Below are 25295 nucleotides of genomic sequence, written 5' to 3' on the forward strand. Positions count from 1 at the left end.
CTGGTCCATCTAGCCTGATAATGTGTAACAGTGTAGCACATCTTCTTTCCCCTTTCCCTCTATCTAGTAGACTAACATTAATACTAATGATACTATTGTATCATCTTATATTTCAGGATTTCACTATTACCTCAACAAGAGTTCTTGCAATACAACTAGACAAAAGGCGAGTGAAGAGAAAAAGTATCATAGTCTTCAAATTTTAAACTGACATATAAATCTGAGTTGGACATTGTTTCAGTATGTGGTTTTTAAATACAAAAATGGAATGATGAAGTTTCCTCCTTGAATCTTTATAGCATAGACTCCAACATACAACTATAACAATGATTGCGTGATGTGCTTTGGAACTGAATTAACAGTCAATGTCTTTTTCAAATTTTCACATCTTTATTCCACTGAAGACTGAAAACATGATGGAGATATCCCATTTTCAGGTTATTTATCTGAAGAAAATCCACAGAAAAACTGGAGAGATTATTTTACAAACTGGGGGAAAGAGTGATACGATTGGTAGCTGGATCAATATTGTCATCAATTCGCTGGCCAACACTTTTCACCAGAAGACAATGAGCCTTCCTCTAGTATTCCTGCAGTAAATAATACAATTTCACACTCATACACACTGTTTAAATGTTATAAATGGATAGCATAAAGGGTTTTACATAAGACTATATTTATTATGCATTTAAACTCTGAACAACACACTGAAAACATGCTTGTGTTAAATGTAATTTTTTCACTACATTTTACCTCTTTCTGTCGGACGCCTAAAGGTTTGGAATGTAGGACAAGTCTTCTTGTTAGAAAAGAGTGTGCAGAAGGTCAAGCTACTTTTAGTGCTGTTGCACAAACAGTTGAGGCATTTCCCCATTAGTAGTAAGGGTATGTGGACGGAGAAACGTAGCACCTGTTAAGCTACAGCTCTACTTGTCAGATCTAGATCTGTTCAGAAGAAAATTCCCATCGTGGTCTAGAAATGTGAATGTATGAAAGAATTAATAAGATCCCAACACTGACTTGTATAAACCTCTTACTTACACTCATTCTTCAGAAAATGGGATATAAAGATATCAAATTATTCTAGTTCTCAAACCTGATCCACAGTATGTTTTGTAAAAACAGATTGCAGACCATTAGTCTTGCAGTGGTGTCCACATGTTGATTAATTAGGTGGCTGAATTACCGTTAAGCAAAATGTCAGTCTTCCGCCCCAAATCACACCAAGTATGTTATGCTACAATTTAAACATAAGCCAGACAAACAAAAATCTAAGGAAAATACTCCAGCATAGGATTGCTATTAAGTACAGATTTATTTAAAAATGCTGCCTCGAGATTTAGATGTGGAGACCTAAGGTTTACTTTAGAATAAAACACAGTTGTGGAGGGGGCAAGGAAATACAAGGTTTTGACCATATTTTCTGGACAAAGCAAAGTTACACTGCTTATTACAAACAATAAACATTTTTAAAAGTCAATCATGACAAATAGTATTATACTTTTTCTACTTGTTTTTGTATAATCATTAACAGGAACTAGTTAGTGAGATTGCTTAAGAATTAAAACAAACAAAAACAGAAAACTAAACTACTCTCCAACAGTAAAATTTAAGTAAAATGCTTACATTCATTTGACGACAAAGGTCATATTAAAAATGCTGTGTAGATGGCGCATAAACCTTTTCAGCCGCAACTGATCTTCAGATTTATTATTCCTGTGCGAAAGGAAATGTGGAGTATTTACACTATATTACATGAATTTTAAATGGCTTTAAAGTAAACTAAATTTTTAAAGAAATACTAAAATCAGAAAGTTCAATATTCAAGTCAGAAATATCTACCTTTTCTTCTTTGCGTCTTTCCTTGTCTTCACTTTCCATTGTTTCTTCTTCATCTTCCACAAGTCCATCTCCTTGGTATTTGTCATGTGTCCACTTTGGACTGCTACCTGATTTTTTGAAGTTGAATCTTCCTCTGCCACGCTGGAACGTGCCACGACCTCTTCCTCTTTTGGCCCAGTAATCTACACCATCATCTCTGTCGTCATGCTAAGTACACATGAATTAAACAGAGGAAAATGAAGAGTTTAAAAGCACAGTCTTTATTGAGAGTAGCTTTAAAGAATAATCTCAAATTGCCAGCTTCTCCTAATTGATAATTATAGTCCTCTGTTTTTGATATCCTGCAAGCTGACTTATATCATCAAGCCCAGTACTGTCTACTCTGAATGACAGAAACTTTCTACAATTTCAGGCAGAGGTCCCGCTACTGGAGGTCCTTTAAACCTGTCCACCATCTGATACTAGGTGCCCTGGCCTCTATTAATAGGGACATGGGAGGCAGCAATACCTCTCCTTTCAACAACTGAGGACAGCACCAAGGTTACAATGGAAGTAAAATATGTTGCTGAAACTTCGTTCTATGTGCTCAAAACCAGAAAGGGAACGAGGAGAAGACAACATTGCAGAATACTGTTTCTTTCCCAAGCCTTATCCTGAACACAAGTTTTGTATTGGGAGTAAGGAAAACACTCTTTCCTCCCTTGAGGTCCTGTGTGGTTTGAGAAGACAGGGCCAAATTTGGAAAAGGAGGTCTACCCTTTGGGCAGTAGCCTCAAACAGCAGGAAAAGTGGGGTGCATGGTAAGGATGAATTTCTGCATCTTTCCTGGTCAAACGTGATGGGCCTTTGGGTAGTTTTAAACATCTACCATCTTGATCCCAATAAAACAGCATTTCAAAGTTACAATCAGAATTACACAAAGTGACTTATATGAACAAGACAGCACCTCTCTCTCTCTCTGTTCAACTACGATGGGGCTATACTACTTGTTTCTCTCACAGCTCCAAGGCAATCCAAAACCCTTAGTAACAGGTATAGGAATGAAGTCTGCTGGGAAGCCTGTAATTGTGTGAGTGACAGAACATTTTCCTCTTCTTCCCTTCACAAAGGGCTAGTGAAACGGTTGTGCAAAAAAAAAAAAATCTGAAGGAAAACAAAATTTCCCAACAGTCTATGTAACTGGACAGAAGGGTAAACATGAATTCTCACACACTCAGCATAGGACTCTGCTAAGATCCTTGAAATGACAGAAGCAGCTTTAGATATTGCCTCAATTAAGATTTTAATACGATAAATTTTGATAAAAGATGCATGCATAACAGTATGGCACCCACCAAGAAGTATTTCTTGCTTTTAGGGGTATATTCAGGATCCCATTCCTCCTCCTTCGGTCTCTTTTGAAAAGTAGTATTTGAGTTGCTGGGACCAGTATTTGTTCCAGCAAACACGCCTCTGGCTCTTCCTCTGCCCCTAATTCGAAACTGATTAACCAAAGCATTTATGTATTTAATTCATTTACACAAAGCAAATGATAAATTCTTAACGCATTAACTAAAATGCTTTGTCATTCTTCAGCTAACATTACACACAGATAAAGTGAATTTAAGAATCAATGTGCAGAATTTTACAATCACTTCAAATTCAATCTAGCAGAAGAGCATTCATCTGTTTTTGGGCGGAGGGAGAAGGACAGTTGGCTTATCTAGTACACTCACTATTAAAAAGAGTGTGTTTCACAGCAAGAAAATTGTGTTTCTTAATAATCCGCAGAGAAATAATAAAAGATTTTTTAAAACATCAGTTCAGGCAAACTGATGCCTCCAGTTTGCCTATAACTACAACTAAAAAGCCTAAGTTAGAGGAATGGGGAAATGAAACATGAATTTTGGGGAATTATTCCTATCCAGGTGCATATGTTTAATAATTGGGAGTCTCTTGGTCTAGAATATTCAACAGAAAAAGCAAGAAAGCAGAGGAAATAACAGACCTGCAACAAACCTAATAAGTATGTTTAATGTATTTGAACTGAAGAACACACAACAGAGACTCAATGGGCGGGGGGGGGGATACTTTCAAAAAAGTACATTAACTGAAGACACATAGGCTTGTATCTGGAGCTTGTGTGGGGGTGGGGTGGGGGGGAAGCTCAGGGAACATCTCTTCTCAAAGTAGTCTTCTGAGCTTCTGAAAAGCCACTCCTGAGGGTCAAGGGGACCTTTAGGGATGGGGCGCCTGGGGCAGGGGGACAGCCAAAAGTCAGGCAGAAGCACCTTATATGAGCTAAGCTTTTATGGAAGTATCTTGATAGCCAGTCCAATTGTCATTCTATTTTAATCACTACAATACATTTTAAATTATGTTCCTTTATATATCCATCGTATATCATTCCAGAACTGTATGGTTATATCCCTTTATTATTATTGTTTATATCTGCATATCTTCCTAACTTTAGTATTAAAAACATTTGCAATCCAAACATGCTTACCAATTTATTTCTACTAATAACTAAAGGCAACATCCAGACTAATGCTGCCTTTGCATAAGAATGTTTTGCTCATGCAAAGGGGGAGGGGGCCATTTTCACCCATCCCTCAACTTCCCTGTGCTGCCCATAATGCCACCGCTGCCCCACCAGACACTTTTTTGCCTTCAAATCATATATGGGAAGGGGATCAGGGCAGCAGAAAGAAGGAAAAGAGAGAAATTGGCAAAAACCACCCACTTCCCATTCAGTGTTTCCTCTCTTCCCCTCTCCCCCCCCCCATCTGTGGAATGACTTTTGTGTTCTGGGTGGCAGTATCAAGGCAGTGTGTGCACACACAGACATGCATTCAGAATGGGACCTTCCTGATTCAATCTGAGCAGGATCTAAAATTAACTGAGCAGACATAAAAAAAAAAAAACTTGTGTGCATGTACACGTGCATGCCTTAGAGAACACTGTATTAGGGATGTGCATAAATTGCAATTTGAAGAGCGCTTCACAACACATCCTCAGCATCTTTAAAGGAGAGCAAAGCAGGTCTATGCCTGCGCCTCTGCTGCTCACACAGCTTCCTGTTTGGGCAGAGTACCCCCCAGCTGCCATACCATGCAGGTAGCACATGCATGCGTGGCGGCCATATGCGGGTCATCATCACATGAAGGCAGCTGGGGAGAGCGTCACTGGTGCACTATGGCAGCTGGGGGGTGTGCCAACCGAAAAGGAAGCTGCAGCGAGTAGCAGAGGAGCAAGTATGGACCTGCTTTCCTCTCTTTCAAAGGTACTAGGGATGAGCTACAAATCGCTCTCCGAACTGTGATCCGTGCACATCCCTACACTGTATCCCACTGCATAAGTGAAATGTTCTCACACGAAAGCAGCATTAGCCTGGATACTTTTCTGGGTTGTCAGAATCAAAGTATAATAAAGCAAGTCAAGGCCATAAGGTGTATACTCCTCAAGCATTCTTGACAATGGCACTCTATGCAAAGGTTTTAGCCGTCCTCATCAATTCTTAACACAAAAAAACTGTAAGAATTACAGCATGAATAGTTTGAAAGTCTAATGCTAAACCCCTTATTTTAAAATCTCATGTTAGTGGCTTCAAGATTTGGCACTTACAATTAGTGATGTGCGCAGACCGGGCCGGAGGCCATTCTACAGGCCTCCGGACCGGTCCGGACATGGGCGGTTTGGGTGGATTGGGGTGGGGGTTCCTTTAAGGGGGGGTTATTTACCCCTCCCGCCGCTTTCCCCCCTCCTGTGCACGTATTTCCGTCAGCAATTGGGGCAGCAGGATACCTCCCTGCCGCCCCTCCCCCCGCTTGGCTGCGAAAGGCTTCACGCTGCCGCCCCTCCGCCCACTTGGCTTCAAAAGGCTTCACGTCGCCGCAACATGCGCGCGCATGTGTGGGTGCACGTCGCGGAGACGTGAAGCGCACGCGCAAAAGGCTTCTTGAAGCCTTTTGCAGCCAAGCGCGGGGAGGGGAGGCATCCTGCCGCCCCAATTACTGACGGAAATACGTGCACAGGAAGGGGGAAAGCGGCGGGAGGGGGGAAAGCGGCGGGAGGGGTAAGTAAACCCTCCCCCCACCCTTAAAGGAGCCCCCACCCCAGTGGCAGACCGCAGCTCCGCGGTTCTGTGCACACCTCTACTTACAATTTCAGGATTTATTAACTCACAAAGATAATGTGAGTGGCAGCAGCCCACACCTTACTTATGGAGTTTGGGTTTGATACAAACAACCCCTAGTAAATGCTGCCTGTTGTGTTATGTAAACAAGAATGCACCTTTCTTCCCCCTATTATGAATCCCTTTATCATGTTTAAAAAATATACAACTATGTGAAGTGCAATTAACTGTAGCCCAATATCACTAACAGGGCAACTGTTTTAAGCTGTATAGAGACAGTATACACTTGTCTCTAAATCTAGTATCAAACAACCGAAGGTCTGGCTTTTAGTTTATTTGCCACTGAACATTCAGTCCTAGACTGCACTATCCTGTCATGCATTACCTGTTCCTCCTGCCCACTTTTAACAATAAAATTTAAAAAGACAGACAACACACACAAAGAAAGGTTTCAGAGGTCAGAAAAAATGAATCAACTAGTGCAAAAAGGAAGTAAGAATACAAAGGAAGAGTAAATGAATAGAATATGTGGTTAATAATCAGGAATCTTGCTCTTAAAAAAAACAACCCTTAAAAATGATGCAGATTATTCTGTGAGAAGATTCCCACTTGTGTTTTTCTCTGCAATGTACATTATTTAAAATTATTACTATCAAGCATTTGTAAAAGTTAACAGTAAAATACTCTGGAGGTGTGCTGGAATAGTCATTTTTTTGTTTGCTTGTTTCAAGCCAATCAAATAAAAACATATCCCTATCCAGAGTTGGGACAGATTTTAATACAACACCCAGCCTCTGAAATTTAGGATGCCCAACAAAAAATGCTTTCTAATGCCTTCCCTTCCCATAAGACGTTTCATAGAAGAACAACTGAATCCTGGACATTTGAATCCTTATAGTGACTTATAATGTTGGTGCTTATAATGGCTAACTTTAATTCAGTTATTTTATTTTATTTTATTTTTTTAAGGAAAGGAAACTTACAAATGTGCCTCTAGGTCTTCCAACTCCTGTAAAACCAGCATATTCTTTCTGGTCATGATGGGGTTTAAACTCTTCGTCTCTTTCTTTCTTGCAGTCTTTCTCTTCTCGGGAACTGGATGAGGAGGAAGATGGGGAGGAAGTTGAGGAAGATCGAGAATGTTCTTGCTCTCTTTTTTGTTTACTGAAAAATAAGAAACCATACTGTTTGCTGTAGCAATCCTATACACAGGATTTCTCCTCTGAACTCTGAAGCTAGCCTCTCCTTTTGCTTCCTGCTAATACGGTTATAGTATCACACTAGCCAGCTTCCATCCATAAATTTTTAGAACCATGAATGGCTCACTAACACTAATGCTGCTAAAAAAGCAAAGCTAATCTTCCATCCATAAATTTTTAGAACCATGAATGGCTCACTAACACTAATGCTGCTAAAAAAGCAAAGCTAATCAGCATAACTAGCTAAAAAAATAAGATTATGTACACACACACACACGATCAGAGGGGGTGGGGTTGCTGTTTTCCTACCTAGGGGCAAACTTTTTGAAATGATGCAATTTCATTTGGTTTTCATATTGTACTAGGGAGCAAAAACTGGTATTGCCCTTTCACTAGGTGCAGAACTACATAGCAACTGATAAATTGTGCGGACATCGGTGATACAAAGTAAACAGAAAAAGGAAATGCAATTAAATCCATTATTATTACGTAAGTGGAAGAGCAAGAAAATACATACAAACTTCTTATTCAACTTCCCCATAGCAAATACATTTGGCATTGATTTGATCATATTTATAGAAATTTAATACCAAATCCAAAAGGCAGAGATACCTGAAATAATTACCACTGCTACATGTACACATTGAATGAATTATGTTTAAGACTAACCTTTTTCTTTAAGCAGAGCCTACTCCCTGTCTTGAGAAAAAACAAAAAAACGAAACAAAGATCTTCCCGCCCTCCACCCCCACCTCGCTTGCCCACATTAAACCTATACTTCAGTAAAATTCTCATAATCTGGGTGTTATGAGTTGAAAAAGTGCGGAATCAAGCATAACGAACCAAAGTTCTTACACAAACTGTTTACAGAAATGTACTGCATTGAAGTCCAACCTCCTGATGTAGCCTGGATAATAGGACAGATTAATTTGTCATTTTTTTTCAGTGTTAGCTTGCTATTCCAAAGTTTTTGTCCTCATCCACCATAAGCCGTGTAAAAGACAAATACATTTTTGCTGTAAAACAAATAATTTTAATTGTTTAAATTTAGATGTTCCATTGTACAGCGAAAACTGAAAGCAATTAAGCTTATAATTACAAAAATCTAATTAGAAGCTAAAAACCTACTTAATAAGAATTAAGCTTTTTACCTGTCATCTTTGTATGATTTATAATCCTTGTAATCTTTTGGAATTTTCTCCTGCTTTCTGGATCCACTGGATTCTCTGGAGCCTTTGGAGTCTCCTCGTTCTTTACTTCGTTCTTTTCTACGACGGTCGATGTCGTGTCGAAGGTCAGCAGCGTCACACTTTAATTTTTTATCTCCCTGGATCAGACACATTTCAGTGCAATATTTTAGTACCAAATTCCCCCTAAATAGCCCTATAGGAAGATATCTTTCTCTTAACTACATCAGCAATAATGTACGCCTTTTCCTAATAGCTCTTTTTTATATTTAATAGACTGTGTTTCAATACAGGAAAAGAAACTTTCAAGGAGTGAACTAAATAGTCTGATAAAGTGTTAGCCATGCAAGCACAGAGCAAGTACTTCTAAAAACCTTTAAGTATTCTACAAGAAGAAGAGTGAAATGTAATTTCTTCCAGAGGCGGCTGTTCATGTCTTTCTTATGTTTCTTAGACTGTGAGCCCTTTGGGGACAGGCAGCCATTTAATTAATTTCTGTATGTAAACCACTTTGGGAACTTTGGTTGAAAAGCGGTATATAAATACTCGCCGTATTCGTATTACTGAGACAGTCTGAAGAATTACTTAATTCAGCTGCTCCGTGGAGGATGTTGGTTACTAATGTCTTCTGTCTATTTTCTGGGACAGTGAGTATAGTAGTTAATCCTTTTGTACCAAGTTAGCAAATATGATTAGACTGCACAAATCCAATCCATTGTGCCCAGCAAGAAAGATTAGAAACAGAATAGACCCAACACCACACAAGAATACAGAAACAGAACTTGTGAAAGGCAACTTGTGAAAACAGAACTGTGGGACATGCATGGATTTAGGGCGCACTAAAACTAGAACACTATCAGTTCATAACCTACTTTCTGAGTTTCTTCTTTAAAGGCTCTCTCTTCTCCCGCTAAACGGGTGTGCTTCCTCAGGGCACTTGGAGAGATGTCAATCCTCCTAAATGCAAGATTTTTAAAAGTAATCATTATGGCTGCCAATAGTCATCTCTGTCAAGTGGAAAACTGGGAACACAAAAGGAAAAGTGCCATTTTGCAGTCTAAAATAAAACCTGGTTATTTAAAAATTAACAGACCACATACCAGTGATGAAATACGCATTGCACTGCTCCAAAGACAAACTTCAAACGACCTCTTTAATGCATAAAAGATATTAAAATAACTGACAGATTTTTATACAAAACATGAAACTAGAACAAAGCTTAGCAAACCTTTCGATGTAATAAACCATCCTCAGGGCTCCATTTAGCATGCCAGCTGAAGGCACTTAAATACAGAAGCTGAGAACCAAAACAACAAACAGATAATAGATAGCACATAATAACAGATAACACTTCTCTCTTTTGCAGACACAATATTAACTCTTTCAGTGACCGATGTATCTCATGACTGCTTTCATCTCATCCTTAACTTGTGCACTTGCTCTCTCTTGAGGGGCCAAACTGGTTTGTGTTACAAAGAACTGGGTGGGGACAGTGTTTCCTCTTCCCAGATGTTGTTGACTACAACTCCCATAATTCCCAGCCAAAGGCTGGGAATCCCTGTTAGAGGGAACAGTGGTGGGGGAGCTGAGAGAAATTAGTCTTTTCCAGCTGTGTCCACCTGGGTATTTAATGCAGCATCAGCATCAACTGGAGGGCCTGGGAAGGGGTGTCACTGTAATTTATAAACACTCTATTTTCCTCTCTAGGTCCAAGTGAGTACTGGTTCAGAGTGTTTGTACCTGGTGTTGGGCTCTTGGGACAGAATGGGGATTCGACTGGTGTACTGCCCATCCTGCCACTCAGCTGTCTCCCTGCCTGAGCTCACGTAGGTGGTTTCAGATTTGGTGTTCAGGACTTGCAGAATGATTACTCTGGGTAACTTCAACATCCATGCTGAGACTGCCTTGTCTGGAGTGGCTCAGGACCTCATGGCTGCCATGACAACCATGGGGGCTGTCCCAATATGTTATTGGCCCAACACATAAATTGGGGCATACTCTAGATCTGGTTTGACTGGACAGGAGGATGGTGATTTGAAAGTGGTGGACATGTCATCTATGCCCATGTCATGGTCAGATCACTTCCTCTGAAGTTTAGAGTCTCAGCAGCTACACCACTCTGCAAGGGTGGAGGACCTCAGAGATTGATGGACTCCAATGGATTCTTGAGGGCTCTGGGCAATTTTCCAGCTGGTATGGCAGGCGCTCCTAGTTGCTCTCTGGAAATGAAAGATTTGTCGGGCAGTTGACACAACCGCTCCCAAGTGCTCTCACCCACAAAGCAGAGGCCGTGCAGCACCTTGGTACACACTTGAGCTGAGGGCAAGGAAGCAAGCTGGGAGACGGCTGGAATCTAAGTGGAAGAAAATTCAGGGTAAGTCTGAGAGAACACAGGTTAGAGCTCACTGAGTCTATTCTGTGTCAGTGATGGAACAGAAGAAATGTTTCTTTTCATCCACCATTGCATCCTCTCAATGTTGTCCAGAAGGACCTTTCTGGGTGGTGTGAGGCCTTTTGAAATCTAGCCCTGGGCAAGATGCATTAGAACCCTTGGTAGCACACTGTAACGCATTTGCACAGCACTTTGAGGGTAAAGTCACTCACATTCACCATGTGTTGGACTCTACAGCTGATACAATATCATTGGGATAGGTATCCAGTAACACCTGGTCTAATTTTGCTAGAGGAGTTTCAATTATTGGTCCCCAAGGATGTGAACAAGGTGTTTAGTCAAGTTTGACCAATCATGTGCTTGCTTGACCCTTGCCCTTCATGGCTTATTAAATCTACTAGGGAGGGAATTTTTAGCCAGGTCCAGCAGGTTCTAAATGCCTCACTGAGGGATGCTATTATTCGACCACTTTAAAGAAACCAGTCTGGACCCAGAGGATGTAAACGATAGGCCTGTGGCCAATATTCTCTCCCTGGGCAAGATGCCTGAGTGTGTGGCTCCTGACACTCTTGGAAGGAAACTGATTATCTAGATCCATTTCAATCAGGGTGCTTTCCAGATTAGATCCTGCAACGGGGTCAGGACCTATCTCTAAAGTGTGCTTCCACACTTCCTGTATTGTGACACCACAGTCCCTACACCAGCAGCAGGGTACCATTTACATTTCCGATGCCTTGTTTTGGATTTAATCGCTGCAATTTATTGATAAAATATTTTATGACCGGAATAAAAAGTTTGCTGTTTATTTGGGTTGTTAGTTTTCGTGAGACTGCTCCCCCTGCTGGGCACTTTGCTATTTAAGTTTTGAATGCAATTTGCCTCAACAGAAGCATTTTGCCGCTGTTGAGTGGCTAATCTGGCTTCAGGACCGGCTTTGAAACAAAAACTATTTTAGTCGCCCTGTGGAATGGCCTGTGCAGAGTGGGAGACAAGGGGAGTGCAACCCTGTTACTTCTCTTGGATCTCTCAGTGGCTTTTGATACCATTGACCATGGTATCCTTTTGGATTGGCTGGCCAAGTTGTGTGTGGGAGGCATTACCACTCCTACATCAAGGCCTATTTCCAAAACGTGGTGCTGGGAGGTTACTGCTCAACCCCTTGGCAGTTGTGCTTTGAGGTTCCTCAAGAGGTCCATTCTTTCCCCTATGCTGTTTAACATCTAGATGAAGTCATTGGGAGAGGTCATCCGGAGATTTGGTCATCAATACGCAGATGATACTCAGTTGTATCTCTCGTTTTCATCAGATGCAGGTGAGGTGGTGACTGCCCTGAATTAGTGCCTGGATGCAGTAATAGATTGGATGAGGGTGACAAGCTGAGATTCAATTCAGAAAAGACAGAAGTACTACTGGTCAGTAGTTCCTCTGCCCGGGTTCAGCCTGTTCTAGATGGGGTTGCACTCCCTCTGAAGGACCAGGATTGCAATCTGGGGGTGCTCATCGATCCAGGATTGTCAGTAGAGGCTCAAATGGCCTCTGTGGCTCAAGCAACTTTTATCAGCTGATTTCAGCTGTTACACCAACTACAACCTTACCTAGACAGCAATAGCTTGACCACAATTACCCATGCTCTGGTAACCTCTTGCTTAGATTACTGTAATGCATTGTACATGGCTACCTTTGAAAACAGTAAAAAAAACTGCAGCTGGCACAAAATAGGGCTGCAAGGTTGTTAACTGGGACTGGACGTTTTGAGCATATTACACCAGTGCTTCATCAGCTGCACTGTTTCCAGTCCACCCGAGGCCCCATTCAAAGTGCTGGTTTTAACCTTTAAAGCCCTAGGTGGCTTGGGACTGGGCTGAGAGAGTACCTTGCTCCAATATCCCAGTCCTGGTTTTAAGATCTTCTTCGGAGGCCCTATTCAAGTGCCCCTGCCAAATGAGGTGAGGCAGGTTGCAACTAGTGAGCGGGACTTTTCTATGGTTGTACCCTGTTTTTGGGATAGCCTCCCCAATGAGGTAAACCTGGCTTAATCACTTTGTTCTTCTAGATGCCAGGTAAAGGACTCTTTGTTCACAAGGCCTTATCTCGATTTAAATTTTGATTTTTAAACTGATCTTAAAAGAATTTTTAAATGACTTTGTATTGTATTCCCCCACCCACACACACACACCTTTTTTGGTCTGTTATGATTTAGTGTGTTGTGTTTATTTTCTTTTAATGTTGTGCACCACCCAGAGAACAATTTGTTATGGGGTGGCTGACAAATAATGTTAGTTTGTTCTTATTTTTATATTATATATATTATATTATTATTATTATTATTTCTTGTTTACACAGTCAGACAGGTGTTATTGACTGGTTTGTTTTATCCAGACATCGAGTCCTTCCCAAGGACCTGGGATGCCAGAATTTTATTGTTAATTGTTATAGATATCGTCGCAGAATATAGGCTGTTCCCAGTAAAGCTGCTGTTTTTTAATTAATAATAATAATAATAATTATTATTATTATTCATCATTTTTTCATTAGGGACCTTCCTGTTTCTCCACTACAGAATGCTGCACACATTCAATTTTATACACTACCCCCCTTCACCTTACATCAACCCTCATCCTCCTCACAGATAGAACAATACCTCATTTCATAGATCTATTATCATAAAACTGGGATTTAACTAAATGTTGTATGAAAGCTTTGGGTACTTATCTTCTCAGTAAAATATCTGCTCTCTCCTGCCTCAGGTGTTATCTATTATCTGTTTGCTGCTTTCCATTCTCCCTTCTGTATTTAAGTGTCTTCAGCTGGCATGCTAAATAGAGCACTGAGGATGGTGTATTATACTGAAATGTTTGCTCGGTTTTGTTTTGGCTTACATGTTTTGTATAAAAATATGTTAGGTTATTTTAATATCTTTTAAACATTAAAAAGTTCATCTGAAGTTTGTTTTAACATAGACCTCTAAAAGAAGTGCAAACAAAACAAATACAAGCAAAGATCAACAAGCACACATTTCAGGAAATCAACAGCAGTATTGTAAAACCAAACCTCCTCCTCTTAGAGAAATGTAGTTGAAAATTTGAACTAGAAGTTTAATTTAAAAAACATAGCAATACCATATAGAAGCAAACTAGACAGAATATCATAACCAGAAATACTGCCGTTTGCTTGACCTGCTTCATAATTCATTCAAAAATAAAACGATACTATGACAATGGTGATGCCTAGGTGCAATATGTATATATCCTACCACTTAGCAAACCTAGGCCAGGATCCAAACAGCTGCTTAGGCTCATTAAAGAGCCTGTGTTAGCCTAGTTGACTTTTCATTTGAATAGCTGACCCCCATGCCACATCAAACAGTTTCTGAAACTTCCTAAAGCTTGCCAGTGTGGCATGAAGGGCTGCTATAAGAGGATCCCCTTAAGCTCATTAAATTAATTTCAAAGTTCTTTGGATCCTGGCCATAAAATTCAAATATGCCCTTCCTCGATATACATAGTCAATATTTAAACGAATGAGAAACAAAAGTTGTTACATAAACGTTTCGCAAGTATCACTACACACATTCACACAGCACGGTTTACTGCTAGTATACATTAACAATTCTATATGAACACAAAAAAACTGATATATACTCAGTCAGAACACACTGGTCGATCTAGCTCAGTATTGTCTACACTGACAAAAGCTTCTCCAGCCCTACCTGGAGATGCCAGAGATTGAACCTGGCACCTTCTGCATGCAAAGCAGACCAAGGGGCTAATTTTAACCATGAATCTTTGTTCAATTTTTGTCCCATGTTTCTCTTAGGTGAGGAGCTTAAGCTGTGTGATTTTACTAACAAGTCATGTGTATCACGTAATGAGTGAGTTTGTATTTATTATCACAGCTAGGTTAGTAGCAAAGAGAGTATTGCAACATCACACCTGTGTATTTCAGGACTCTTTTGGCGGGTGCTATGCTCTTCAGTAGACTTCTGATAAGCAGTGAACCTCTCACTTAGGGTCATTCCAGCAGACTTGAAATACTGTTCTGTTGGTTGCAAAGACAAATACTGTCTAGTTAACTTAGTTACATGTATATGTCATACCCAACCAGGATGTTGAACAGGCAGAAGGGTTCATAAAACATTCAAGGCAAAGGTAATTTCCCCCACCTCTTTCTCAGTGAGCACCAACAGTAGCAAACATCAAATTTTACAATTCTCTTTACATGTACGTGCTGCCAGCATCACTATCAATTTAAAACCTATAGCATTTTAATGAGGGAGGTAGCCATTTACACTGATCATTGTTGTGCTTTCCTCATGGAGTAAAAACTGGCTGACATATAGAACAAGGATGCAATGGTGAGCAAGAGAACAGCCTAACAGAACTTTCCAACTGCACGGCCGCAGGAGGGGAACTGGCAATTTTTGGCATCTTTCCCTTCCCCAGGAAGCCCTCTGTGCCACCATAAGATATTCCCTGAGGGTTGTGCAGCCTTCTGGGACACATTTTCCCTAGCCATAAAGGCCTTCCTGGGGAAGGGGAGGTTAAAATTGCCACTTACTCACTGGTCAGGTTAATTAGAAATTGAGTTAGGCTGACCTTTTGTTGCACCAGTGTGTCCTTGCTCTGTATGTCTGCCATTTTACTTTGAGTAATCTGTAATTTTACCTCTGGAAATATTATTTTGAAGAGCACTTGTTCAGCATTTAAATTATTTGATGTATCCAGAGCTCCCCATTTTTTATTAATCTGTTAAATTAATACTGTAATCCTATGCACAGTTATTTGGGAATAAGCCCTGCTGAACTCAGTTGAACTTGCTTCTAAATAAGAATATTTAGAACTGCACTGAACAATTATTTCTTAAAAGAAACACATTCTCTTTTTTTCCAGACCAGACCAGAAGGAAGGAAGACCCTAACAGCTGACTATATTAAACATTTGGCATCTTGGCAAATCTGACAGCATATTTCAAATTTCTTCCCTTTTAACCCAAGACCATTAGATTAGTAACAGCAACACTACATTTTGAAAGACCAGTTCAACAGATGTGTTTAAATGTAAAATAGAAAAATGTGTAAAATTATGAAGGATTATGAAATGTTACATATAAAGCAAGCTATCTGCTTAACAGGTCAACATACATCTGTATCAACTTACCGCCCGACATCCAGCACATCTCTCATAACCAATCATTAAAACTTGATATGGCCACTACAAGGGTAGTGTCTCAATTATAATTCCATCAAACACAGGAATATGAGCTAGCAACTCAGTTTTTGTGCCATTTTTGCCAGGAAGATAGAAGGTTCAACTTTGCCTGTTTGTGCATCTGTTATCTTTCAACAGCTATTTTACTTTTGTAATATGGATTTTGCCATTTCAAAACACATTCCAGGACCTAGTTGCAATGAAAAAGAAAACATCACTGGGAATTTTCAGCTCCATATAACTGAAGAGCTGTTCAGTCTAGCTGCATTGCACCAATAATGTAAGCTTACTACTACAGTTTTACCAAAACCTGAGCCATAGGTACTTTTGAAGTGCGTAGAAAGATTTAGATACCTTTGGAAGCAAATGATGATTTATACATCAACTAACTTGGCCACAGACTAGTAGTTAAAACAGATTATCTGGTTATATGTTGTACTTCATACTACATTTAAATTAGTTCCATTATATTATATCTTCAGCTAATGTAATAATCAGGATTTTGCAACTTTGTAAATCCTTTTAATCAATTAACTCAAACAGTAAAAAGCAACGTGCAAAACCGGTTAGTTTTCCAGGCAAATATCTTCATGGCCAAATATGTACATTAAAAATTCCAAATCGGGGGTGGGAGGTGTTTACTAAAATTTAATTTGTAGTTTTTAATATGACATCAGCTCAGATATTTGGAACTGACCAGTGCAGAATGTTGTAAGCATGACAAAACAAAATGTATGTCTAATATACAGATAAGACCTCCTACCTAAACCAAGAAAAATCTTTCATTCTAAAGGAGCAAAAATTATTACTGTCCTCTCTTCCCTTGAACAGCAGTTGACCACTTCAAAGATATTACAGTAAGAGAAAACGCTACATTAGGAAAGAAATATTGGGTTAGTTTTCATAATTTTTCTTATAGCTGATGTTAGATTGCTGTGTTCCATTTTGCATAATTGTTTGGAGTATCTCCCCATTAATTTGTGTATAGGAGCCCTATTCAAGTGTTATTATAACCATGTACAAGGTTACAATAATGCCACCCAATATGCCAGAGGCGGAGCCACCACTGGGCCAATGGGTTCAAAGAACCCGGGCCGTGCCCAATCAGGGGCTGTGCCTTGTGGCTCCAACATGCCCTGCCCCCACATCTGACATCAGACACGGGGAGTGTTGGTTTAGCTCCAGAGCAGGGGCCACACAGCCCCCATTTGAGAATTAAATGGCTGCTGCATTTGCGGCGTGGCCAGGAACGGCTCTTCCCTGCCTTTAAGGCAGGGAAGAGTTGCTCCTGGCTGCACTGCGAATGCAGCGCCAGCCTAAGTAGCTCCTGCCAGGGTCGCGCAGCCCCTTCGGCAGCTAAACGAAGGCGGCCAGGAGTGGCTCTTCCCAAGGAAGAGCTGCTACTGGCTGAGCTGCAAACACAGGGCCAGCCTTCATTTAGCTCCTGAAGGGGCCATGAGGCCCCTTCAGGAGCTAGACTCCATCTGTTGCCAAACGGAGCCTTGCGGCTCCGGTTGGGAGCCAGACCACGCCCCCCCCACGTCTGACATCAGAGGAGGGGGATGTGGCTAACCCCACATCTGATGTCAGACGCGGGGGGCGGGGCGAGTGGGGCCGGGGCCGCTGCCACACACAGGCCGCCGGTGGTCACACTCCGCCACTGCAATATGCCCCACCCTCTGTGCCAACATGCTGCTGAACACGACTGCAGCATTTGTATGAAGAATCAAGCACTATAGTCAGAGTTAGCAGGGGGCAGGGCTTACCAAGTGGCACTGTAACCTCCATTTACCCAAAAGGAACAGGAATCCAAATTTAAGAAGACCCCCCCCCCAAATTTCTAACATCAAAGAACTAGGAAAAAACCTAGTTTGGGATTCAGGTAAATACAGTAAAAATGCATTCGGTCACCTAGCCCTGCAATTATCACTTGCCAGTCTTAATGACAATGCTTTCTAATTATTAGGCTGCCAGAACTACTGCTCAAGTTATGACATATAAGTACATGCCGGTGGAGGAGCTGTAAAAATCCATTAAAATTAGATTAAGTGTATTTTTCAGGGAAAATATCAAATAATGTCTGAAGATAAAATAGTCACATCTGTACATTTATAGCATACTAGAAAATTCAGCTAGAATTCTGCAATCATAGATATATATTCCTGGTTGCTACTCTTAATTGCTTTCCTTGGCCCGATTCAAATGTGTGAAGGGGCTATAAAACTCATACAGTCATACATTCTCTCCTCTGGGTAGTTTTGACTTGTTCTGTGCTGACTTCCAAGGTAAACATCAGAATGTCTAGCTACAGGTTTGTCAAACTGCAGCTTCCTAGCTAGCTAAGACTATTATCATTTGGGGAGTACATTTCACATTCCCCATTTCAAAGAGAAAAAACAGGTTGCTTACCTGTAACTATTGATCTTTAAGTGATCCACAGGTATTCATAAGACTTGGTACTGTGCCTGCGCATGAACTTGCAGGGTAGAATTCTATAGCTCCTTGTGTGCTCTAACTGCATCGCGCACCAGCGCAACCCTTAAACTGGCAGTTAGAGAAACTAAAAATCCCCTGGTTGCTATTAATTGGAATATATATTTATCACATTTCTCTTATGGTGCAAATATATCTGAAAAATCGGATATCCTCTTAGATCAGGCAATCTGCCCCAAACAACTTTGTCTACACAATTTAAAGTGCAACTCTTTAGCCTTAACATTTTTCTTCTTTTACATCCATTCTATGAAGATGGTTATCACCATACTTCTCCTTGCATACTTCTCCATGAAAGCTAATCACTATATCCTCCAGCATGTCTAGTTGCCATTTTACCCTTCACTGTGTATTATTTGTATCAATGATGGGCTAATACTCTGTGTACTCATGTTTCCCAAATGTCTGGTATCAGGTTCATAGGGTGCAAACTGGAGAACTCTATGGGGTATATTTTATGTTTGTCATTATTCATATCTCTTTCATAGCAGAACACATGGGTGTACAAAGAAGAGTGGACACTGTTTGCCTTCTGGGGTTGCAAAGTACTGCTAGTGTCTTGGATTCTCAAAACATTCAGGTTTTTTGAATGCAGCCTTATTCAGGTACAAGATGAGAACCCAAACCTGGCATTGTGCAGAGGTGATCAGTTAACCTCACTACTCATGTCCATCCCATCCCGTGGGCTTTACCTCACTAGTCCCGTTCCATGCCCCTCCTATCCAATGTCATTCCACTACTCTCATGGCGCTTTCCCAGCCCCTTAGGCACAACCTAAGGCCTGCACAAATCAGTGAGGATGCCTTTAAAAAAAATAAAAAATTTTAAAAAAAATTTGCGCATTGGTGCACCACAGACATCTGGCTGTAACCATACTGTACATGGTTGAGATAAGCACCCTTACACCAATGCAAGGCCACTTAGTCAGTATTCTATCCAGCTCAGCCACACCCCAAGGTTAGATAGAACTGAAGCTTTGATTTGAGATTACAGAATGGCCTAGTTCAAACATACAGTCCCCAACTAGAAGAACATACAAGACATGGGTTTAAGTGTCCTCCCACTCCATTTCTCCTCTTTCACATGTGTGAGGAGAGGGAAACTTTTCCCCTTTTGATTCTGGTTTAGCTCTGTGTCACACAAACACAAGAGAACTGCAGTTTAGTTAAAATCAGTCAAGGAATACAATTTGTAGAGGAAACAAACACTAGTTTGTTTTTCCTACACAGTTCCTGGAGTTTGCATGTAATGCAGAACTCTGAACCTATTCAATAAAATTATCTAGGAGCCTTTAGGTTTTTTAACTAAACAACAACACTATGCTGCATTTCTGTGTTGTATTAAGCCAACATTTACTTTCATAAACCAAAACAAATTAAGAGTCAACAAAATTAAAATTCTCACAAATTATGGTTGCAATTGGGATTCTATATGCATGCAACTCAATACCGAATACCAGACCATGGTAGCGGTACACATTACTCTGATGCCATTGTTACATTTTTGCTATGTCAGAAGGTTACACTGCTACTTTAACCATGATGTCACAATTTTATCTCTTTGCCCTCTCTCCAATAACCCTTTCTTGCTCTGCACTCTGCAGAACACCCTCCTCTTTATCTACACCACCACAGATCTGAACCCTCATATTTCGGTTATCCTTTCCCTTTCCCCTAAGAACTATTATCTACTCTACAGTCACAGTCTTCTTTCCCAGCTCTCCCCATTTTTCTTTCCACATGTCCTTCTAAATTTTTCCTCTCTCTCTGAATTCAGGGGAAAGAAGCACTGCACATGCAGTGATGGAGGCATTCTTCTAATACCACTTTCACTCTTGATGGACTTGGGTGAGCCTTGCATGTTCCCCAAGAAAGATGTGGGGAAAGGTTGCAAATAAGGGGATTTGTCATTCTTCCAGGTCTACCTTCCTTATGAAGTGCATGTCTGGCCTATGTCAACATAAATAACATCTAAACCAAAAAAATATAATATTTATGGAATTGTCATAATTTCTCTAAAGCTCTGTAATACTTACAAAATGTCCATATCCATTTTCTGGGATGTTCTGCAATGTTATATATAACCATAAGGGTAAAGCATATACAGAAATCTACATGAAAATAGAAGACTTGGGTTTTTTAACAGAATGGTTGCAATATCTCTGTACTTCTAAGGCCATGTGATACTTGCTTTCTATGGCAAATTCAAGACATACCTTTCACATGATGAACCAAGGACACAATGTGCTGAATAAATGACTCTGATGTGCTTTTGCTGGCCTGTGGTAGTTTAATGTGGTCAAAGATGGATCGGAACTCTTGCTCCTTCTTGACTGAATGGACCAGTGTACTAGCAAGCAGTCTGTCTTTAGTCAAGGAAGCAGGTCTAAGGTATGTAACAAAAAATAAAACATGGGTTTATGAAAAAAACAACTCTATCATGAATAAGGAAAAACTGCTACAAATTAGGATAATTACCTGTTTGAATCATCAAGTGGCACAGGTGCCATTTTAAGTTTTACTTCAGGCCGATGGGAGTCACTGGCTATCATTTTGATCCTAAGTGGGCTCTCCTCCCTGAAGGTAGATTTTTCTCTTGTATCCAGATTCTTGTGCAGAGGAGGACTATAATCAAAGAGTTCTTTGAGCTTCTCTGACTTTACCTGCTCAGGTGACTGGGTTTCTTTCTTCATCATTCTATCAGAAATTTTCTCATCTTCCTTGTGCTTATCTTTTGGTGCACTAGGCCTCTCAACTACATAGCTAGCTGTCTCTTTAAGCTTATAACTCTTATCTTCCCTAAATACTTCACTTTCTCTATTTGTCTTGATAGAGATTTTAGATTTATACTTGGAACCTTCTTCCTCAGCATTCCGATGAGATGCAGCAAAGCCCTTACCCTGATCTGCCAGGACAGACTTTCTGAACTGTCTATAATCTTCAGTCTCCTCTGTGTCCTCCCCTTCAGAGTCATTAAATTTTTGTTTTCCAGACTCTTTATCCAGATAATATTCCAAAGCTTCCTGATCCTCCCATTCTCTTTCTCCCTCTGTCCTTCCTTTTTCTGACCCTCGCTCCTTTTGGTTATCTTTCTCCCTAGTATTACCCCTATCAAGCAGGTATACTCTAGACTCTTCATCTGTGTACCTGTGGATGGCAAAGAAGAGGATGATAACTCCTGACTGTCTTTATACCAATTCAGCAGAATTTATCTTGTGGCATCCCAACATGACAAAATTAAATAAGCAAGTAAACAAATGATTCCATGCAGTTTATATTTATACAGGGGGGAAATATTTGTATCAAGAAACTAAGAATTTTCATTGCTGAAATATTAAAACAGAAACAGCAATTTTTGGAACTTTTAAACAATGTCTTGCCCCGAATAGAGTAGTTCTGTGCTCACGTTATCCAATAAGGAAGATAAAACCTCTCCTTTACCACTCATCTTTACATCTTCTATTCAAGGCCATGCCTTTCGACACAAATGCAATATCTGAATCTTTATATAAGAAGTTCAAATTAGATCATGTTGCCAAACACAAACTTCTACAAAGGTTTTACACTGCTTACATAGGGTGCCATATTCAAAATCTGGATATAGTAAATGTATACTTCTGGGCAAAGTAGTCACAGGAACAACACAGTGTAGTCCTGATTCTAAATATTTATCGTTTTCTACACTGCCGGTTTTCATTTTATTATGTAACTCTCAGATAAGAGTATATTTTTTTAGCCTACTTTCCAATAGGCTTATGAGATCACCCAGCACTCTGTGTGTGTGTGTGTCTGTCTGTGTATGTGTCAAACCCTATCAACTTTGCAACGCCTGGACCAATATGAACCAAATCAGAAACAGTTGAAGGGACACAGAGGGACACATCAACAGCATAGTTTGTGATGACATCCACCCCAATTAAAGATAGCAGACATGTAAATGTTTGAGGCAAAAGTGGGCTAACTTGTGAACTGCCTACTCAAGTTGAACCAAATTTGCTACAGCAAAGAAAACCCCAGGGCTCTTTGGGCACCAGGAGTCGAAATAAACTTAACGGCACACTTTACCTTTATAGGGACACAAAGGGACACCTCAAGGTGTAGTTTGTGATGATGTCATCCATCCTGATTCAAAATGGCAGAAACATGAATGTTTGCCGCACAAATGGGCTAACGTGTGAACTGCCTGATTAGGACCAAATTTAGTCCAGTTGTAGGGATAGTGAAAGGAAAGTAGGCAGATTAGTTCTTACTAGAACTACAATACTAAATACTATACTGCCCGTTTTCATTTTATTATCTAGCTCGCAGAGAAGAGTGTGTTCTTCTTCTTTTAGTTGTTGTACACTCCTTGGTCATTTTGATAATGATGGAAAGGCAATATAGAAAACTTAAAATGTTTCAGAAGAAATTGATTCAGTAACTCGGCAAGTGAACAGAGTTATACAATCAGTCTACCACAGACTCCCAACTATTAGACTTTTAAAATATATCTGCATATGAAAACCACAACGCTACACAGATGGAGTTAATTTTCAATTAGATTTCAAAAGATACTATTGCAACATTATAAACAAATGTGAGATCCTTGTCAGTGAGAAAGTTTGCTTGCACTCTGCTTTGCCAAACAGACAAAAGTTAAGCTAAACCAAACTAAGTTCTCCTAACACAATACCAAAATTTCTACAAGTTTATAATGCGTAACTTACAGTAATACTTCTTGACTAAGAGTGGAACTTTTCAGTTGTACTGCTCAAAAAGTTTTTTTTAATTTTTAAACATCTGCCACAGAAAGTTTTCTTAAAGCTCTGAAAATACATAGAGGCCACTGTTCTCAGAACAGCAATCTCAAAATACAAAAATAAATGCAGCAAGCTGATAGGTAATTCTTAAATGGATTGCTATGAACTCATTACAGCTAGGTAAAGAAAACATATATTGTCTTAGTAGGGGAACAAACTCCATCCCCACAATTCAACACAAAGAATATGAATTATGGCTTTGACCCAGCAAGCCCAGCAACACCAAAGGTTCTTGCACATGTTTCTAAATCAAAGTATAACCAAAATAAAATGACTGAACATTCAGGTATTTTTAAAATTGCCCAGTGACCTATTATCAGGGTCAGAATCAAGGGTAAGTGAGGTTAAACAGGCATATTCTATTAAATCCATCATTGCAAGTCCTGACCCAGCCACCCCTTTCCCATGGCACCAGTGAAATTGGCAGACAGACTCACAGTGCTGCTGCCTTCACTGTCAGACACTCTCATTGAACGGTGGCCACTGCGAGCTAGTCCACTGGCCAACAAGAGGGGAAAAGCTGTTGCCAACAGACTTGGTAACAACAGTGACACCTCCTTTTCATCCCATGGTAGTAAACACAAGATCTGGCATTGTCATCCCATTTTAAGAGGGTGAGACTTCCACCCTTTGAGGTGGAAGGGCAAGGAGCTGCTGCCACCCATGCCACTAAGCAGGGAACACTACAGGGCTCACCTGGGAGCAATGCAGATCAGCCTGGCATCAGTCCTGCTTATTATATTGTTCATTTTATCAAGTTACGCAACTTTATGTTTGTGGGAACAATTCTTACCTTTTCAGAAATTTTGCACCCTTTGCACTTTCCTGGTCACCAGCCTCTGGATAAAAAGAACGTGTGCGAGTCTCCTCACGTGGAGCATTCTGTGATGCAGTTGCTTTTGCAGGGCTTCTCCTTGAAGGAATGTGATGCAGCGGGCTATTCTGAGAAGGACTATAGCGACTGGAACCATTTCCGAGGGAACCTGACCCAGACCTTACGGGACTATGCTGAATGGAATGCGAGTGCTGAGGTGTGTCTTTTGCTGAGTGGACTGTACTGAGTAAGTGGGCATCAGAGCATGAAGAACTCTGACTAGGTGGAGAAGCAATAGAAGGACTATGGGGAGACCTTGGACTGTTATCATATGCTGAAAGACCAGGCCAAATATCACCTGAAGCTGCTGCTGATTTATTGAAGTCATCTAGAGTCTCAGATGGGTCATGTTCAAATGTACCTTTCTCTTCCTCCTGCAACTTATTTTTTAAGGGGCTGTCTTGCAAAGCAGCTGCCTCCGTTTTCTTGGCTTGCTTTTCTGATGATCCACGTCTTTTGGAAGAGACAGGAGATTTACTATATGGAGATGAAGACCGGGATGAAGATGACCTTGGAGACCTGGAAGATCTGTAGGATCGGCGAGATCTGCTCCGAGATCTCTGAGAAGAAACCGACCTTCGTTTTGGACTTCTCGAACGTGAACGACCTCTCCTAGGGCTTCGGGAATGTCTTCTATTCCAGACTGGTCTGTAACCTCCTCGGTGATATCTACCTCCACCACCTGGATAGTATCCTCTGCCTCTTCCTCTATATCCATAGGGGCGTCTCATTCCTCTATTATTTCTGTAATCTCTGCGGTAATCTCTATTATAAACGCGATCCCTACTGCGAGATCGAGAATATGTCCTAGAGCGAGACCTAGAACTAAATTAAAGGAAACATTACTTCATGAGAAGTTCACAATCTTTCAAAATCAATATACTGGCTGAGATCCAAATCACTTAGAGCAGTATTACACACACACGCTTTCCCAGCCACATCATATTTAATATTCAAAAATTACACACATCAGAAGCACTCTGGAGACCACCGCTTGAGGCAGGGGCGTAACTACTATAAGGCAAGGGGAGGGGGCTGCCTGGGGGCCCCCACGCCTCGAGGGGGCCCACCAGAGGCAAGTCACATGACTATATATTGTGAAGTGTGTGTGTGTATCAGTGAGAGGCCCATTTAAAAATTTTGTCTCTGGGCCCACTCCAGCCTTGTTACGCCCCTGGCTTGAGGGATT

At 40.6% G+C, this 25295-nt stretch overlaps 1 protein-coding gene across 9 annotated transcripts in view; it reads right to left on the reverse strand.

Moving 5' to 3' along the window:
* Window positions 1-370: 370 nt before the first annotated feature.
* BCLAF1 (BCL2 associated transcription factor 1) overlaps window positions 371-25295 on the reverse strand; it is a 30620-nt gene continuing 5695 nt past the window's right edge. For 3 of the 9 annotated variants that reach the window (XM_053288627.1, XM_053288617.1, XM_053288637.1), the window contains exons 4-13: window positions 24026-24931; window positions 20912-21580; window positions 20650-20819; window positions 14667-14772; window positions 9215-9299; window positions 8307-8482; window positions 6940-7120; window positions 3177-3323; window positions 1843-2049; window positions 371-1716 (exon numbers count right to left, since the gene is read on the reverse strand). In XM_053288627.1, the coding sequence (XP_053144602.1) occupies window positions 1711-1716; window positions 1843-2049; window positions 3177-3323; window positions 6940-7120; window positions 8307-8482; window positions 9215-9299; window positions 14667-14772; window positions 20650-20819; window positions 20912-21580; window positions 24026-24931 (2653 nt within the window). In that variant the 3' untranslated portion in view covers window positions 371-1710. Of the gene's footprint in view, window positions 1717-1842; window positions 2050-3176; window positions 3324-6939; window positions 7121-8049; window positions 8172-8306; window positions 8483-9214; window positions 9300-14666; window positions 14773-20649; window positions 20820-20911; window positions 21581-24025; window positions 24932-25295 lie in introns of those variants that run through there. The other 6 variants (XR_008314691.1, XR_008314690.1, XM_053288657.1 and 3 more) reach the window with 6 other exon arrangements.

This window comes from Hemicordylus capensis, chromosome 1 (genome assembly GCF_027244095.1).
Source record: "Hemicordylus capensis ecotype Gifberg chromosome 1, rHemCap1.1.pri, whole genome shotgun sequence".
Taxonomy (NCBI): Eukaryota; Metazoa; Chordata; class Lepidosauria; order Squamata; family Cordylidae; genus Hemicordylus; species Hemicordylus capensis.